The sequence below is a fragment of the Thermobia domestica genome, chromosome 3 (assembly GCF_964235325.1).
Source record: "Thermobia domestica chromosome 3, izTheDome1.hap1.1, whole genome shotgun sequence".
In the NCBI taxonomy this organism is placed as follows: domain Eukaryota; kingdom Metazoa; phylum Arthropoda; class Insecta; order Zygentoma; family Lepismatidae; genus Thermobia; species Thermobia domestica.
Window position 1 is genome coordinate 332,347,523 of NC_137456.1, and position 19,961 is coordinate 332,367,483.

General features: G+C 35.1%; 1 protein-coding gene across 1 annotated transcript in view; it reads right to left on the reverse strand.

Annotated features, from left to right (window-relative positions):
- Positions 1-1,071: 1,071 nt before the first annotated feature.
- LOC145681964 (glycerophosphocholine cholinephosphodiesterase ENPP6-like) overlaps positions 1,072-19,961 on the reverse strand; it is a 44,062-nt gene continuing 25,172 nt past the window's right edge. Inside the window, exons 5-6 of the mRNA XM_081753566.1 lie at positions 6,530-6,661; positions 1,072-1,686 (exon numbers count right to left, since the gene is read on the reverse strand). Of these exons, the coding sequence (XP_081609692.1) occupies positions 1,508-1,686; positions 6,530-6,661 (311 nt within the window). The 3' untranslated portion in view covers positions 1,072-1,507. The remainder of the gene's footprint in view (positions 1,687-6,529; positions 6,662-19,961) is intronic.

Here is a 19,961-nt window from a genome sequence, read left to right on the forward strand (position 1 = left end):
TATGTGACAAAGAGTTGATTATTCCTATTAGTGGAATATCAGAATCAATTAAATAATAAGTGAACCTTCACCAAAAGTAGGTGACAAATAGTAGATTATTACTATTAGTTTAATATCAGAATCAATTAAATAATAGGTGAAACACTCACCAAAAGTAGGTGACAGAGACTGGATTATTCCTATTGTTTTAATATCAGAATCAATTAAATAACAGATGAACACTCACCAAAAGTAGGTGAGAGATAGTAGATTATTCCTATTATTTGAATATCACCATCAATTAAATAAGAGGTGAACACTCACCAAAAGTAGGTGACAGAGTAGATAATTCCTATTAGTTGAGTATCGATGACAGCATATAAAACGCGGTCTTCTTTTAAAAATATACAAGGTCTTTTTAACAAATAACCGGAAAATTTGTATAAAAATATAAAACTACAAAGTTTGTGCTTCTTTGTTATTTGTTGGCAGTGTTTTAGAACTATTATCAGATAGGCGTGGCACGTCTGTCTCGCGAACGGGATGCTGGAAATAAGTTAAACAAGATGGCGGCAACCTTGTAGGTTTGGCCCAACGTGGAGCAGCGAGTTTCGTTAGATTTCTGCTAGCTGAGGGGTTGAAACGAATCGAACTCCACCGTTGTATAGCAGTGCAATATGTGGAAAGTTGCGTAAGTCGAACATAAGTGTGCAGTACGAATGTTCAGATATGTTCAAACGGGGTGTAACAAGCGTTGAAGATTCGCCACGTCGAGGACGCTCTGTCTGCGCAGTCACGGAAAACAACATTGCGAGGGTTGAAACGGCAAACAGGCCTATTACAGTGAATGATATCGCAGCAAAAATGAACATTATTTTCGGGATCGACCCACCATATTGTTCCTGACGTAGTGATGTTCAAGAAAGTGTGTTTGACGTGGATTAAAGCTCTTAGTGGATCAAGGTTTGCTGATAATGAGGAAGTCCAGGGAGCAGTACATAACTCTTGTATTACATACAATCGCACGAATGATCTTAACTTACATTGGAATAATTTTTATGGGGGAAAACAGAGTTTACAAATCTGGGACTGTTCTAGCTAAACTAGGACATTTAGGAATGCTATACATTCTTTTATGTTATTGTTTTTTTAAATACTGATTGTTACCCGATCTTCGGGACACACATACATTTTCCCCATTCATATTCTAATACGGATTTCTGTTTATTTGTCAGTAACATTTTGTACAAAAAGATTTTAAGTAAGGTAACATCGTTGCGTACGCCATGGGTAACACACACTGTGAAATCAGACTTTAATACAGAATTCACTGAATATTGTGCTCCGCATTTGCTTATCAACACATAGATATAAACAGCACATTTCAAGACATGTTTTATTTACAAAATTTTAAATCTTAACCCAACTACTACCCCCAGAAGTTTATGGAATATTCGCGAAAACACGTGGTATACATTTTCTGTACATCTAACACATAATGAACGTTGAATCCCATACTGTCACAAGTTTAGACGTTAACATCATAGCTATCAATTCTGTTGTCCTCGCTTTCAAGTCCCACAAACATCTCTTCAACGTTACTGCAGCTTCCATTGTTGGGTTGGGGTGTGATGCCAAGAAGCAGAGCAAAGATTTGGTACTCATCAATAATTCTAATTGGAGGATGAAGATAGCCTTTCCTGAAATCTGAAAAGCAAAAAAATTATTATAAAACAATATTTTCGATATGTATATGTACGCCTACAAATATTCACGAGATATTTTAAGAAATTACGTTGTCTTATAATAAGAGGAACATTCAGACAAGATTATATGTTGATAGTACATTTCATTTTGTTCAGTTCTCATTTAACAGTACGATGAGAAATACAAATGCATCATTAAGATTTAATATTTTTTAATATGATACAGATATCTTAAAGATGCTAAAGTACTTCCTTTATAAATATGATCACCGCAGGTCATCGAACAAAGTAAAGCCTGCAATACCTCAAACCTAGGTTATGCCAACTAAGGCTAATACAACACAACATAGATAACTTACATCAGTGATGAATCTAAGACATGATCTGCTGATTCAAAATTCTATCGCTAAACATTGTGTTACTTGTTATATTTTGTGGCAGAAATAATAATTCTTCCTTACCATCACTCAATCGCAGCTGACGGATGCTCTCTGAAACGAGTGGAGTAACCTACTTCTTAAACGGGAGGGTCAATCCATGCAAAGTGATCGAGAAAAAAGAAAAACTGCCGCTCGACCTTTTTTAAAAAAATCCAATTTTTCATGAATGTTTAACATATATCAGGGTACTTCAAAACCATAATTAATTATTTTTTACCACATCCCTTCGCGACGCAGCGGTTGCCACCATTTTGTTTCTTTCCGATGTTAGGTGTTTACTTTGGTTTGAATATCTCAGCATGTATTTGTTCTACCAAACTGAAACTTGCTGGACGTCTCCAACTCGTGCAGAACTAAAACTTTCATCTCCTAACATTTTTGCCCAAAACCACTTGATGGGGGTGAAATCATGGTCTACATTAGCAACATTTTTGGACATTGAAGACATGTTTGGGAAAAAAACAAGTAACGTAAAGATCTGCATTTGTGTGTGCATGTAGTACGAGGTCATAAGTTAATACAAAAGGCCTGAAAAAAGTCGTAAAGTTGGGCAATTATGCCAATGTGGCATGTTCAATATCACCAATGGGCCTGGATGAAAAAATCTGAAATTTTAGGAATAGTCCTTTAGTATACCATACACACAACAAAGCGTGTTTTGTGCTTTTGATCACAAGAGGGTCAAAGTATAAAATAATGACGTCATACTGTAGGAGGTGTTTTGTTCACAAATTTAACTGGAAATTTGTTGTGAAGTAAAATAAAGTAGGATGAATGATTAGTCCAATCAAGGCTCTCAAGCTCGTTTGTTTCCTTTATTTGCGACAATGTCTTATCACACCTACAACAGCACTGGTGAATAATGCCGCTATCAGCAGAAGGCGAGGAAAGTGAAAATGCACACTTGAAAAGAAATCCGTAACTACTCCTGCTCTTGCTATATCAATGATATTAAATCATGTTTATTCTTGTTTTAACTGTCAACTCATTCACGAGACTGTTGTCCTTTCGTTTGATCTACATTCTCAAGTCAGTGATACCTACTCATCACTCTCAAAAACACTCAGGTACGTAGATCAAACGAACGGACAGCAGTCTCCTGCATGAGTTGACAGTTAAAACAAGAATAAATATGTTTTAATATCATTGACATAGCAAGCAGCAAGAGCAGGAGTTCTTACGGACTTCTTTTCAAGTGAGCATTTTGACTTTCCTCACCTTCTGCTGACAGCGGCATTATTCACCAGTGCTGTTGTGGGTGTGATAAGACAGTGTCACAAATAGAGGAAACAAACGAGCTTGAGAGCCTTGATTGGACTAATCATTCATCCTACTTTACTTTACTTTACTTCACAACAACGAATTTCCAATTGAATTTGTGAACAAAACACCTCCTAGAGTATGACGTCATTACTTTATACTTTGACCCCCTTGTGCTCAAAAACACAAAACGCGCTTTGTTGTGTGTTATGGTATACTAAAGGACTACTCCTAAAATTTCAGACTTTTTCTTCCAGGCCCATTGGAGATATTGAACAGTGAAACATGCTAAATTGGCATAAATTCCCAACTTTACGATTTTTCGAGGGCTTTCGGAACCGCTACAGATGTGAAATTTTTTGTGTATTAACCTATAACCTCGGACTATATGCACATACAAACCCAGACCTCTACGTCAGTTGTTTCCTCTTTCCAAACATGTTTTCAATGCCCAAAATTGTTCCTAATGTAGACCCTGATTTTTCCCCTTCAAGTGGTTTTAGGCAAAAATGTTAAGAGAGGAAAGTTTTAGCTGTGCACGAGTTACAGACGTTCAGCACTTTTCAATTTGGTAGAACAAATAAATGCTGAAATATTCAAAAGAACGTAAACACCTAAAATCGAAAAACGCAAAATGGCGGCAGCCGCTGTGTCACCATGGGATGTTGTAAAAAGTAATTAATTGTGATTTTGAAGTACCCTGATATAGGATAAACATTCATGAAAAAATTAGATTTTTTGGAGATGGTCGAGCGGTACGCGCTTGATCCCTTAGAATAAATTGACTCGTGATCGAAACTACTACAAAGGAATTAAATCTGGACACAAGATTATAGAAAACACACACGTCAACCATTCGGCTAAAAAAATTAATGTAATGAAACTCTTACAAATCCCGAAAATTCTATCAGACCATAATGAGCCTTTTCTATTCTTATTATTAAATTCGGTTGAAATCGATGAAATATAAAAGATGCAAAATATCATTTCCCAGACAAAGCATAATTCCTTCCTGTTGTAAGACGTAATGCACACATAATTTCCATCACATAAGTTTATCAACTAATTCTTGTCATGTTCACATATACAACCGGAATGAAAGGTACGAGCCAATGCAGTGAAGATTCTAGCTTCAATATCTTCTAAGTTTAAGTTGTAGTTACTACTGAAATATTTATTACAGATACACGAACAAATTTTTAGTTTTGGAAAACTTATTCCGAGGATGATTCACCCTCAAAAGTAAACTAATATTTGAGAACTTTTTCATTAAGAATGTCTTCCGTCATATTATGGATAGTAACGAAATAATTGTCTATCAAATATCACAAAAACCGCATGAGTCGAATTGAAGGAAATTATATTTAAGAAAGAAAGAGAAAAGTAAACTATCCTTTGTGGATACTTTCTTGAAAACCGATTTAGACAATATTATACAACTCAATTAATAAAAAAGTAAGAACAAAATTGCATGAGGATGATGATCCCATATTGATGGGTTGTTGATGAAACATTTACTAATGAAATATGAACAAAATCGCTTGAGTCCGAAAATCGCCCTCCCCCCCAAGCTTAAACTGCCACTCCTGGATTTTTCGGGACGGATGAGTTTGAGTTGTCATGTCACAAATAAAAGGGTTTCCCAAATAGCTGTACTAAGAAATACGTATGATCACAATAAAAACCATGAAAACAGAAAATATATTGATAAAATCGAGTTCTTATGCTGATATTTTTAAAGTAGACTACCTTTCTGGTTTATATTGATGAGAATGTTAAACTAGTAATTATATTTTAAATGTTGAGTTCATGTTGTAAGTAACTATCATGAGATTTCTCTCCAGTATAATATACAATAAACCCACTGTTTTCCAATTACAGTAAATTTAAACAATTAAATTGCTAATACTATACAAACCTCTAGAGTAAAGTGGGGGAATACCGATCACTTAAGGGAAAATGCATGAGGAGGGAAAACTACTAGTTGTAGGGTAGTAATTAATGTAAAAAATATTTATCGAACCTTTTGCTATAAATTACTACTTCCATATTGTAGCTCACAAACAAGAGAAAGATATCTTTTACTCTCAGAGGCTGCATTTGATCGAACTTACCCCGATTTTTGAAAATTCCGATCGCCATTTAGTAAGTATGCAGAATAAAAAAAGTCGCATGAGTTTTGGGCATCGCATGAATTTTGAGCAGTTGTTGTACACCTACCTATATATCAGTTTCAATTACGCATGAAAAAGTGTCCAAACCATACTGTGGTTCTTCCTCTTCATGAGTACTCTGTGACTCCCGCTAGAGTAATAAGCATAGTCTGAGTTACCAGGTCATGTCACTTATGAGTAATTCAATGATCGGAATTACCCCACCGATCGGCATTCCCCCACTTCACTCTATATGAAGTTTATCAATATTGTAATATCCCATATGATATTGTGTACAAACAACTTTACGCTTATGTTTATAAACATCACCACATGGTTTTAGGTGTAGATATTATGCACCACGTGGATCCACTACAACCAGCAGACGACGGATTTCTGGCCCCTCCTATGAAGCAGACGACGACATCGGAGCATCAGCGTCACCGCCGTCTGGGGATCTATAAATTCGGCAGCTGCCAGGAGACCAGTACCAGATCACTGGTGTCCCTCCTACTGTTTGTATCGGAAAATCAGGAGTAACCTAACCCCAAACCTCTAGTCTGCTACGGGACGCTTGGCTTTTCCTTTCTCCTGGCTTAGCCTGCTACAGGGCTCTGTGACCACTAACCTCCTCACTGCTTGCTACGGAGCCTTGGAAACCCCTTTGCCACTCTGCCTAGCCTGCTACGGGGCTTTGTGAGATCCTGTCTGCGACCTCTCGGTCAAAGACTACCTGTTTCTAACCTCACAAGTATAGAGAAAATATCTTACTAATATTTTGTAAAATATTGTTAATTAGTGAAATTTTATAATGTAAGCAAGTAGTGGGAGTCGATTTACCTACATTCTATATGGGACAGAGTTTTACAATATACACCTTTCTTCCAAACCAATGAAATAAAACAAATGCCTGTTACTCTTAGTTTCCCTAGCTTTACATCTAATATTAAACTTTCCTTTCATTTTTAGATCTAATATTAATAAAACCTACTTGGTCCCATTCCAATAAATATTGCCCTCATGTCTTGGTTATCAGCAGTCCAGCCGTGATTTCCTAGCAACGGCGGATACTTGGCGGGGTCTGGCATTTGCAGGGGAGAATTCAAAGGTAAAATGTTATAGCCTGTAATAAACATATATATACGATAAGTAAGACAATCAAATCCAAAATAGTGTTTGTGTGCACATACAGAAGAACAAAATTATATCTCTTAAAATGATTTTGTGGTTTATAACTTATTTTTACATAATTTATCTCAGTAACAGAAGTTAAATATTATATCTTTACAAGTAAACATGCTGATCGAGTGTAGCTTAACTATTTCTTCTTTCATTGTACCTAGGTAGTCAGCATGACAAAATAAATACGTATAAGGTAAACAACAAAGTTCGTACGGTTTTCATCACTCATGAAACATGGCCCAGATGCAGATTAGATTGCTTAAACACCCATTTTATTCTTCGAAATAATCACAATTGGCTTCAATGACATGTTCCCAACAAGACACAAGCTTATAAATCTCCTTTGTGAAAAGATATTTTATTTTCAAGTCCAAAAATTGTGGTACAGCCTGTATGACATCGTTGCGTTTTCAGAACTGTTGTTCCCTCAGATGGTTGTCCATGGCCAAAGACAGGTAATAGTGCGATGGGGCGACGTCCAGGATAGGGTGGTTGAGACAGAACTTCCCAGACGAGTGTTTTGATCACCTCTTTGGTCACTTTTGCCGTATGAGGTTTGACAAGATCGTGGAGGTGCAGAACTTCTCTGCTGTTGATCAGTGTTGCCTGCTTCTGGAACAGTGAAGCTGAATGTCTTTGCAATTGTGACGAGTAGCCCTCGGCTGTTACGATTTTTCTCGTTTCTAGATATTCATAGTTGATTATGTCAGTGCTGGTCCTCCAAGCACACAGCATTATTTTCTTTTGCAGAATATCAAGTTTACCGGCCAATGAGACCGAACCAGTGAGGAATGATGTTTCCTCTTCCGGTTATCATACATGATCCATTTTTCGTCATATGTCAAGATTTGGTCTAGGAACGGGGCTTTATAATCGCGTGACAGCAACGACAAGCAGATGTTGAATCGTTGTAGTTTGTTTCCGTCGGACGGATATGAGGAACCCACTTCTATGTCGTTACAAGCTTATGAAGATGTGATAAAGTGGCTTCGTCGGATTCCCCAAATCTGTGTGCAAACTCCTGTGAGGTACACATGGAAATTTTTGTAACTTCACTGCAATTGGTTTGGCACAAAAATGTACAAAGGCTACTTCTGCAACCTCATTTAATCCACCACAGGAAACTATGTAAAACGACGACACCCAGTCTTCATCCGATAGACAAACTGTACCATAATAAATCTCTAGTAGCAAACATGAAAACATATGGAGTCCAATCAGTGCAAACAAAAAGGTTTTTATTTTATTCGAGAACACTGAGTAAGAGGTAAAAACAAGCGAATTGAGTCATTTCTATTATATTTCAAAAATATTTCATGAATATTGCACTCATTACTCCAATAGTACCTGAGAAAAAATAGTATGTTTGACATTGCCCCTTCCTCTTCCATTTAAAATTCGTTGGATGAGATGAGTCATACGTAAAAAGTGTTATGTTAAACCCCGTTAAGTCCACGATCCTCTGAAAATGCTTTTTTTGTTGAGAACGCATAATAGTCCTCATGAACTTTGAGGTGCCTGCAATTTGTAGCTAAGACGGTATCGTCTAACAACCATTAGATCCAGGTGAAGAATGGCGTCAAAATTGGCCGCTTATGCTAAACTCCGTTAAGTCAGTGGGTTTAGGCCATTTCGCACCCAAGCGATCAAAATATCAATGTTTACTAAGGTGATTTAAACTGTTTCTATATTTTCAGATTTGAATTTACAACAGCTGATTTAATATATTGTTTAGAGGCATCCGTTAGTTTATGTCCTGTTGTAAATTGATCAACGTGATATTGCTAGATTTAGTTATGAATTTCAGATTTCTCTTTTTATAAAATTGGATGAGCGAGGGATTTTCTCCATCTCCGTTACGTGATCAGAGAAGAACCGCGTGAGATGTCGAAACAGAGACAAAGCAAATTGTTTGTTGGACTTAGTACATCCCTTGGACCGAAAGAGATCTTATTGTTCAAGCATTGTTGGAGGAAGAAGATTGAAAACACACCGAGGGCAATAACAGCGAAAGTCAAATATTGCTAATTCGCCGTGTATTTACAAACAACATCATGTGCTTCTCCATAAGGATCACCAAGAAGCTGACGAATGCCATATTCGAAGAAATACAAGGAGAACACGACGAAATATGAGAAAGACACGAAGTCACGAAATGAACAACTACAACGAGAGAGATGTTTCACCATTATATCTCTGCTGCTTCGGGCAAGAGGTTTCTTCCCGATCTCCGCGTCACACTAGGCAGGAGATACTAACCCACCTCTGCACTGCTTCGGACAAGGGGTAACTTACCAATCTCTGCACTGAACTGGACAGGTGACCATCCAACCTCTGCACTGCTTCGGACAAGGAGTTGCTTACCAATCTCCGTACTACACTGGGCAAGAGATTCCTAACCAACAATCATAAGACGTACACGCTGCTCTCGACAGGATTTCAACTTACAAAAGATTATTAGAGGCTTTACTTATTTGAAATTAAGTATACAAATATTGTATACAAACTTCTATAATAAAAAGGTGAGGGAAAACCCCGTATACTGCTTCTCTAATATACTTTACAATATGTGTTACATGACCTGATTCGATTTCTCCCAGTAGAAGGGCATAATAGTAGAGGTCCCGGCATTCATCCCCGTGGGAAACGTTTGGTCGTGGGAACGTTCCCAGGGAGCTTAAACCGGCCTGTTGCTATCCTCATACTCTTGGACGCCTACCGGCAGTAGAAACAAGATGAAACATGCCTTTTCCTCCTCATCATCTTCTTCTTCTCGTCTTGTATTGCAGCTATTTTGGACCCCCTACGCCCCACCCCTCCTGCGAAGAGCGTAAGTGGATCGTATGTGTTTCTGTAGATCATTCCAGTAGCAGCTGTTGCGAAGGAAGAAACGTCAAATTAAGGATGGCATCGTCAATGAATTTATTAGATAAGCTTAATATGCCATCATTGATACCCTTTACAAATATGCGAGATTTGGAGATTGGCGTGCCATTTCGTATTGTAAACTATAAGATAATTACAACGGTATATGGCAGAAAGGCATGTGTGACATTTAAAGGAGGCAAAAGAGTTATTTTACCAGGACACTGTACTGAAAAATTGGAAGCAGATAATGGTGCATTATTAACGTATTTACAAAGTGGAAATGTATGTTTAATATATAAAGGAATGAAGATTAATGTATCTGGACGTAACATGCATGATCTTGAATTAACTGAATTATTATACTCATCGTAAGTATGTGGCGGCGTGTAGAAACAAGATGAATCATAAATTTTCCTCTTCGTCCTCCCCTTCATGCATGCATGCGCAGACATACGTATACATAGTGCCGTTATTCTGTGTTGATCAGCTACTGGAGTATTATGTCTTTGAGTGGTTGTGCATCAACTATGGATACCAAGAAAGAGTACTTGTTAAATGTGGAATATGGACTTAATTCAATGAAAAACAAATTAATTTGTATTGAACTGGATAGTGGTACATTTGAACCAGTAATTCGTGTTGGCAAAGGACTTGTGTTTGGAGTTGAGTTAAATTTGGCAGAGTGGGAGAAACTTGTATTTTTGACCCCGTTGTTTGTTTCGGACTATTTAAATTCTCAAGTGGAAATAACATTTATAAAATCTCTTCGATGAAAAAACGAACTGCGGTACGACAACTAATGAGTGAAAAATTACTCATGTTAGAGAAGAAAGGAACACTTCATGCTACCCGAAATACTGTGTACTTAACTTCGAGTGATTGGCTTTATTCTTTGGAAATATTACCGTGTATTGAACATGCTGTGAAAGACAGTAAAGTTTGCAGTGTTGTGCTACGTGAATATTTTGACTTGTGTACAGACACTATCAGTGGCGGCGGTTGGACGTTAAAAGTGGGGGGGCAAGACATGATCTCAATATTTCTATATCAATGTTAGTTTTCCTGGTTTCTTCTAACATTTTGTTTGACGAAAGGTTGTATAACTATTAGGATACTCTCTTTTCCCGTTAAAATACACTATATCGTGTTTCATATTTTTTAAAGTAAATTGGCAAGATCAACGCAAGTATTAGGGTCTACTAGCCCTTTTTACTCTTAAACATCGAAGGTGTAAGAAGAGATTTGATTCCTTGCTCAAGAACATTTTAAAATTCTGTCTGGAAAATTGTGTGATCAGATTAGGAACCCATTTAATAACAAATTTGCAAAACAAATAAACAGAAAAAATTATATTAATCGAATAGTAATGAAAAATGAGGCTTGTTTTGCAAAAGTTACATTGAAACCGGGAATTAACGAACAACTTATATTTTTAATTCCACACATGCTATTAAACGTATGCTATTACTCTTAGAAAGATAGTAAATAGTGTACTAGAAGCATATACTGCGACATTTAAAGAAGTACTTCTGCAGCTTCTCGAAGCATGTTCGTTGCATGTACGTTTTCACTTTCTTGGAATACGTACATCAAAACTCAACAATACTTAGAATCACTCCAGTTATACAAAATAATCCTAAAACATAGAATTATGTTGAATTCACTAAATTTAATTGTATATACAAAATTGTATATGTACACCCCTAAACTCGTATATTACACTGCAAACATTGCCGCGCCTTTGACGTGGGAAACCCGGTTCGATTCCTGGCGGGAGCTCATGTGGTTCGTATTCCATGTTAATCAGTAAGTCCTCGTCTCATATAGCCTCACTGCTGAACGGGATGTTAAACTAAAAAAATCAAATTAAAATACTCCTTAGTATTAGAAAGATGAAAAGTAATTTTAGGAACTTTCGATTTTTGTGCAATTAAAGAATAACTTGTGATTCACAAGTTGTGAAGGACTTCTTTTTTGTATGAAATGTTATTTCAATTTTTACCAAAGCGGCTGACTAACATATTGAGCCCTTGTAAGAAGAATGAAAATACACTGGAATTATGGCGCTCCAATAGGTTAAATTTTGGGGCCATTTTTCGTGGCAATTAGAACGCAATTCCTGTAATTTTCTTAACTGAACCGGAAGACAAACAATACGTACTCACGGGACGGCAAATATTTTATGGCACAATTGTTATTCTATGAACCATTAACTAGAGATGCAAAAAAGCCGGCTTTTTTGAATCGATGTTTTTTTTATATAAAAACCCGGCTTTTTGGGGGAAAAAACGAGAATTTTGGAAATTTTGGCTTTTTTCATTTTCATGATTTTTCTATCTAAATAGCTTTCTTATAGTATATTCTATAGTTAGATAAGAATTCCATGACCTAAATGCCATATTTCGCTCTGAAATTCACCATCAAGATGGATGGAGCACATGTTTTACGAATTAAAGCTAACATGAAGAATGTAATATTTGAGGGCAATTTTAGAGGCTATTTAAATTTTGAGTTATCGACACTTTTTTTTCTTCTCTAGATCATTATAGTTTGTCATTCGTGTTTTCATTTCTAAGAGCTTAGTACTCTAGCTTCTAGCGCAAAAATTAAACTTATGTTTTTCTATATATCCGTCAAAGCGTACGTTTTTCAATATATCCGTCAAACCGTAATTCCACATTTCTGTAATACTGTAGCTGTGCAACGATTTATCAATAATTTTCCGGATACAATCTTGAATACTAGTTTATACAAATAATCAGTAGCAGATTGAGAAAAGTACTTTGGGAGGGTTTTTTCTGATTGTTACGTTTTCTAAAATATCCTAATTTTATGTGGGAGGAGCTTGAAGTTTATGAGTACAGGCATAATAGTTCGTTTCGTTGATATATTTAGCGATAATCTTCTGAATACAACCTTGAAGATCATTTTATACTGAGAATCAATGGCGGATTTAGAAGAGTGTTTTGGGAGGTTTTTTTCTTACTAATGTTTAGTTTTTCTAAACATTCGTCATTTTTATTTGACGGGAGCTTAAAGTTTATGAGTAAAGGCATAACTAATAAATATTTCCTTTTTTTAGACATTCCGTAATTTTGGGGAACAGGCTTCAGTCCGGAAGACCGCCCCCCTAACCTTCGCCAAACCGTCACTGCTGGTAATTAGTAATAATAACGATTTAAAAACAATAAGAAAGGGAGTCGGCCAACTCATTCTAGTTCACAGATGGAATGAAGAAAAGCTTTGTCAGAATGGTCGAATGCTGGGTTGAATCCCGAACTTCCCGATAAAAGCGCAAAAGCTCCACTCAGTCATGTTTGTTGTGCAGTTGTATTTATCTTAACTTAAATATATTCCATAGTCATTTTTCTTGGTGGTGGTGGGGTGGGGGAGTTCCGTAATGATATGAAGGGTGTGAGCCAAGAACATGGTAACCAACAAATTTTCAATTGCTGAGTTATGCAGCAGATAGACAGCAACGCATACCGCATCGTTTAGTCCTTCATGTATAGTCTTATGTGAAAAATCAGCTTTCCGATTTTCAAAATGGATTGTGCAGCAGAAAATCTCTAATTTCTTAAAATAGTAAAATTGTGGGTTACCATGTTCTTGCCTCATACCCTTCATATGTTGAATCCCTCTTGTTAAAAATTCAGAAAACTTGAGGACTGAAATGAAATTTTTGAGTTTTACATCCCACGGTTATGCCGGTTAGGCTAAAGGAGACGGTGATGGTGAGAGATGAATGAAGAATGTGGGAGGAAACCGGAGAACCCCGAGAAAACCCACGCACACGGTGTTTGTTCACCACAAAGTTCACTTGGCGGGAGCAGGGTTAGAACCCGGGTCCCCAAGCACCAGAGGTGATCGCTCTACCACCGAGCCACCGCGGCCCCAAAACTTGAGGACTGAGTAAACAGTGATGGTGGTTATATAAAACTATAGAATTTCAAGAATATACAGAACCAAAAGCTCTAGATTGCAGCCTTTAAGTGTATCATATAAATCTAAGTATTTCTCTTATGTTTTATTTTAATTTTATTTTGTTCCAAAAAGAGGGTATGGAATATTTTGAAGTAAAAATACTACATACAATTTTGCTAGTCATTTGTGTACTTTTTTTTAAAAAAAGAAGTATTTACTTTTAGGGTTGGCTGGATTACACCAGCTGTTTTTTTTTTAAGAAACAACTGTTTTAAACCCAAAAAATAAAAAGAACGAAAAATGCGAATCGTGTGAGTTTCATGGTGACGTTTCCACACATCAAACAATCTGCATTAGTTTTATTTTGCTTTCACCTTTTAATCAAGGTGTCCCATGTTCAATTCTCGGTTGAACCACAACCCTTCTTTCATGTGTAAACAAAGTAGCGGTTCGGATGTAACTTTAAGCGAGTCTTCCCCTTGATAACCTCTGTATTACGTAAGGATGTTAAGCCTGAACATACGAAATGAAACCAAATTGTATATTTCTGCATGCTTGAATGCCTGTTATTTTATAAAGAAGCCAAGGTTGCTTAAATATATTGATAGAAATTGGCATAATTTATCGATTGCCTTCCAACATTAGGTTGGATTGGACTTTCTATGATATGTACGTACTAAATTTGTAATTTAATACCTCCATTTTTGCGTACTGATTATGAAACGTTGACCTTTAAATTTTACATGCAAAACATTAACAGGATTTTTCCGTTATTGTTTTACATTTAAAGTAATGTCGGGATTTTCTTTCCCCAATTTAAGAAATTTACTGACCGGACTTCTTTAAGCTTATGTGACCTCTTCCAGTATAACCTCTTGTTGCATAATAACACCAAGGCGAAACATTCTTATTTCTGTCAATATGTAATATAAATACATAAAGCAAAATATCTAAACCCAAAAAACCTGGTTTAAGCCAAAAAAAAAAACAGTTTAAACTTCCCCCCCAAAACTGGTTTTTGGCATTTTCAAAAACAACCATGGTTCTTCCCAACCCTGCTTCCTTTTGTATATAGGAGTTTAAAAAATTCTTATTATATGCATTGGTTAATTCTTTGGAATTCATAATGTAAATATGTTGAGAAGTAAAATTGTTTGAAATATCTTTTCGAAATTCATGGTTTATTTTCGAGGTTTTATATTATTATAGGCATCAACCACTAATCAAATGACTTTTTGTGTTATAGAGAAGCGAAACAAAATCTGCTTTATCAATTTAAAGCAGAATTTTGAAAAAAGCCCAAAATTTCCCAAGCAAAAAAGCGAAGCACAAAAAACCGAGTTTTTTTCAAAAAAGCCGTTTTTTGAGCTTTCATCTACCATTAATACATACAAAAACTTAATATTTCCAAATGAAACTATATACATTAATTGGTCATTTCAAAAAAGTGGGGGGCAACTGCCCCCCTTTGCCCCCCCTAATCGCCGCCCATGGATACTATTCGCAATCATGTACAATCGCAGTGCCTTACACGTAGAGGATTTGCTGGAATTCATACATGTGTGGATGAACAGAGTATTATTAATGAAAGAACATCAGTTTTCCAAGTGTCTCTCTTGATAAGAACCGTGATGTGAACATTGATGGTGAAAGATTAAAATTAGAAAAGAAAGTATTTTTCAAACAAAAACTCATAGATTCAATTATGGCTGATTTATTTGATAGTGTCCAGACAGAGCCATGGTGGGGGTAAACCGATACTCAACCGTCGGAGAGTATCAACGAAGTGGGCGTCTGTTCATAAAGAAGAAGAAAATAGATTTATACTGAACAGTGGTTATAAATTCAACAGTAAAAATATACTGAAAGTGAAATGTTTTATTTGTCTTTTGTGTTCGTTTCATACACTTCAATATGATAGAATTTTTACTATTGTACTAATGTTTTGTTTTATGATAAGAAAATCCTAACATTTTTCCTTGTATACTATAAGTATTATGTATAATAATAATGAATTCAAATACTTGAAATGTTTGATAAAAAGGAAAAATGTTCGGATTTGAAATCATTATTATTATAGAACTCTGTCTTAAGTATGATAGGCCTTTTTTATTTTCAAAAAAGAAACTTTAAAATAATTAATATTAAATTTTAAAACAAAGTCCTATCATCATCATAATAATATTGAATTCACATACGTGGTTTAATTTACGAAAGAATAACTGATTGAGTATTTGAATTCATTATTATTAATATTTACTTATATGATTACATCATTGAATTTAAAAAAATAGTTTTAGATTCTATTTTCAAAAACAGTATTAAATTCTTTAATTCAATGTGTTTAGAAATGTATGATGATATATGTATTTAATTACACAATTGATCATAAAACATTTATTTGGAAATAGAAGAAAATAAGAAATAAAACATTTGTTTCCAAAGAGTAAAGAGAATAATACAAAGTATTTATTATGATGATATTTACACAAGGAAAACGATAGCAAGTACATCTTTTTTAAAAAAAATGGGTTTAAAGAGTTCTTCTTCATCTTGATGTCCACTGTGCGAATTATTTAATAAAGACACTTTTTTACACACACACACACACATATAGTTCTTTAGTAGTCTGATTGTCCACTTGATGATGACTCCACAGATTACATATATGACGATGCTGCTGCTGATGATGATGGAACGTAGATATAAGTCATACTGTACAATGATGCTGCCCATACACACGCTGACGATCTTTTATTCTCTGAAATCAAAAAATTGCAAACATAACAAAATTTATTTTATCTATGATCATGAGCAAGTAAAACAACAAATGAAAAATTATAATATGTATACAAACACGTTATAATAAAGAAGAAGAAGGAGACATGACTAATTGCAGTTATAGATAGAATTTAAGGTTTATTTTATCTACCACAAAAAGTATCCAAAACAAACGAACAAGAAGAAATAACAGACATGATAATATGTATACAGGGGAAATGATTACCTGTAGTAATAAATAGAACAATCGACGATCATTTTTTGCGGAGTTGATGAGAAAGTATAATGAAGATCGTTTAAGCACTTTCCTTTACCTTTAAAGCAAAGGAAAAGTATGAATAATGTCCACATAGGGACGATTTCATACTTTGAATTTGTTTATTATTAAATGTACAAGAAAGTGAATTTCTACGTAGAAATTGAATATTTTGCATTACATATGGAGGACATCCAAATGTATCGAAGTAGTGGGCACGTCTATCAGTATTAATATATACGGAAACCCAATCGGTACCGATTTTATTAGCGGGATCTGTATTTATGATGATAGCTGCAGGTAGTGGAGCATGCGTTGGTAATTCATTCGCTGCTTATACGCCAACAAAATGATTGTGAAATAAACAATTTGTGTGAAGTGCATTTAATAAATCTAGTGCAGAAGACATCATGTACAAAAATGCACACATGTACATATATGTTGCGGTATTTAAATAATAATAATAATAATAATAACGTACCTTCAAAAATCCATGATGTTCCTCTTATGATCCACTTCTAAGAGAGATTGGAACTCGCCATTTGTAGCCCATGAAGACAGATGCTGGAAGAGGACTCTTAAAATGAATTTCCACATGAACACAGCCGTGGCGTATAAGATTCCAATGCTGCACAGCACTGGCTTCTCCATCTTACGTAATGTCGAAAACAAAGATAGTGTATGCTTGAGGAAAGTCAAGGCGAGGAATGTTGTTGCCATGATTGGTAAAGTGAATACCTGATCCACAGAATAAGGTATGATATGAAGAAACATAGAGGTAGCTTTCGAAATTTGGTTGTAAAGGGTTTGAAGGTACAGGTTTTCCATCAGTGTATAAAGAGAAGAAAATGATGTCAAAATGTTTGAAATGAAATGGATTTGAAGTTATCATTCCTGTATAGGCATCATTTTGAGTAAACACCACAATCACTCAAGTTGGTAATATTCCCATAAATAAATTATCAATTGTTTTTGATTCGGAATGACGAATGACTTCATTTGCACTCTTGTGAGAGGATATTTGGCTGTTGTTGATTGTAGAAACTTGTTATGTGCTAATTTTATTGTCGGACTAACATCAATCTTTTCAAAATGTAAAACAGAGTCTAAAATATTCACTTTAGCCTCAACAGATGAATCACTAGCGATAAGACAAAAGTTTGGCTTTGCAGGAATTAACTTGATGCGTAATTCTACTCCTTGGATTAAAAATTGATCCTGATTTAAAATATCACAATGAAGATGTCCAAGCATGTCGAATTTTGCACTGTTTTTTGTTAATTCATAACGTTGTTGAAATTCTCTATTACCACTAGATGTTGCATCCATATGTCTAGCAGTATCTTGAAACAAGAATGCACATTGAAGATGAGTATTTTTAGCAGAATCATCATAATTTAACAGTTTTTCGATGTATGATCGATATGGATGATTATGTGATGGAAATTAAATCAGTTTGTTATTTAAATACATTTTTACGTCACTGAACATAGAATTTTAAAAAATCATTAATAGAAGCCATAGCTTTATCACTTTCATCAAATGCTGATCCATCAGGCTTAACGATTTGAGCTTAATGTAAATGAGAGTGTGGTAGATCTATGTATTCATCACTTGTTCCTGGGATGACAAATTCTATAGATGCATTATCAGCTAGTGAACTGATTGATTTATATGTAACAACAAGATTATCCAATATGCTGGTTTGCGTATATTTGGTACAAAAAATATCTATTTCACTTTTTACACACTTGCAGGATTGATGATGTAAGGATGCCATGATGAAACTGAAGAAGATTTAATCAAAAATATCGTGTGATAATTTCCTCTTCTTATAAGACTGATTTTTCTGTTTTCTGTGTACGTTTCCTCTTGCTCTTCTTCCCCTTCTTGCGCTTGATGATGTGTAATGATAAAGGATTAAAGATGGAATGATGTGTAATTCTTCTTTTCCTTCGTTGATATCCAGATCCTAGCATAGATTTCAGTTTATTTTTAGCTTTTTCTTGCAAGATGGACTTCGCTTCACCTATTCGTTGATGAAAGGAATCGTTAATAAGTTGTTTATCGATTATGACATCATTAATAACGTTTTCTCCAGATTTTAATAATTCCATTCCTAATGTTTTAGCTCTTTATTTTACTAATGGCATGACAGAACGAAATAATCCTCCAAGGAAACTTCCAATACCATGTCCAACTTGATATGGTGATCCAACATAAACGTTTCCAGTTACAGAAGGAGCTTGTTTTTGATAATATTGTAAATATGGATTATTCATATTTGTTGATGTTGACGCACTGGTTGAAAATGTAGTTTAAAGTTCCGAAAGTGAATGCCAGTGGAGAGCCTATACTATCACTTATATCTATTTTGAGGTGTTCAAAATGCATCTTCTCTATAGGTAATAATGTGGAGGATTAAAAATTTCTATTACACTACTTCCAAATGTATGATTCACAGCATTCATATTTATGATACGTAATAATGGTGATACTGTATCTCCAACAAATACAGATTGAATTATATCACAATATACATACATCGTAGATGGAAGTCCTAAACGTAAATTTCGAATTCTTTGTCCTTGTTGCATATCCTTTAAATCAACGTTTGGATCAAATCCCAACATCACACTAACGCTTGGTGATAATGCAACGTCTACATCTATGACTTTATGACGATGTCGTATAGAACAGGTATTACTTTCACGAGTGTAGGAAATATGTAAATTTGTGAATATGTTGTGGGTATTAATTCTCTTTATTAATTCTGAGATGTCAGTGTAATAACGTACAGGAATAGTTACAAATTTCCATTCATCACTTTTTGCAGATTTGTAAAAAAATATATTATTTTCTTCATTAATATTTAAAATTGAATGAGAACAATGAATCTCAACAATAGCCATTTTCCAGTTTTCACGGAATTCCATTCTTTGATAAAGTTTAGTAGTGTACGGTGTTGTTAAGTGTTGTCAGGAAAGTATTCCATAAAACTATTACTGAGAAGCGTGACGTAAAAATCTCCATCAGGTTCCATTATACTTCTCAATCTTCTTTACGGATACGCAGGTATCCAGGAATCGAAAGAAGAAGGATATCCTTTCCAATGAGCAAGATATTCTTTTCTGCTACCTTTTCTTCTTGAACGTATGATTTTATCTATGTAAAACCATCTTTGATAATGTCACAGGTGGTAATTCCTCTTTATAAAATAATCCATCCAGCGGTTCCTTGTTTAAATCTTCTATTTCATAAACAGGTGGATCTCTCGGTATTATCTTCTAAACTTTAAATATTTCCCAAGTCCAGATTTGCATGTATCTTTTATTAAATGTACGTTTAGTTTTACTAATTCGTACTGTATCACCAATCTTAAGATGTTTTGAGAAAGCTGGATTCTTCTTCC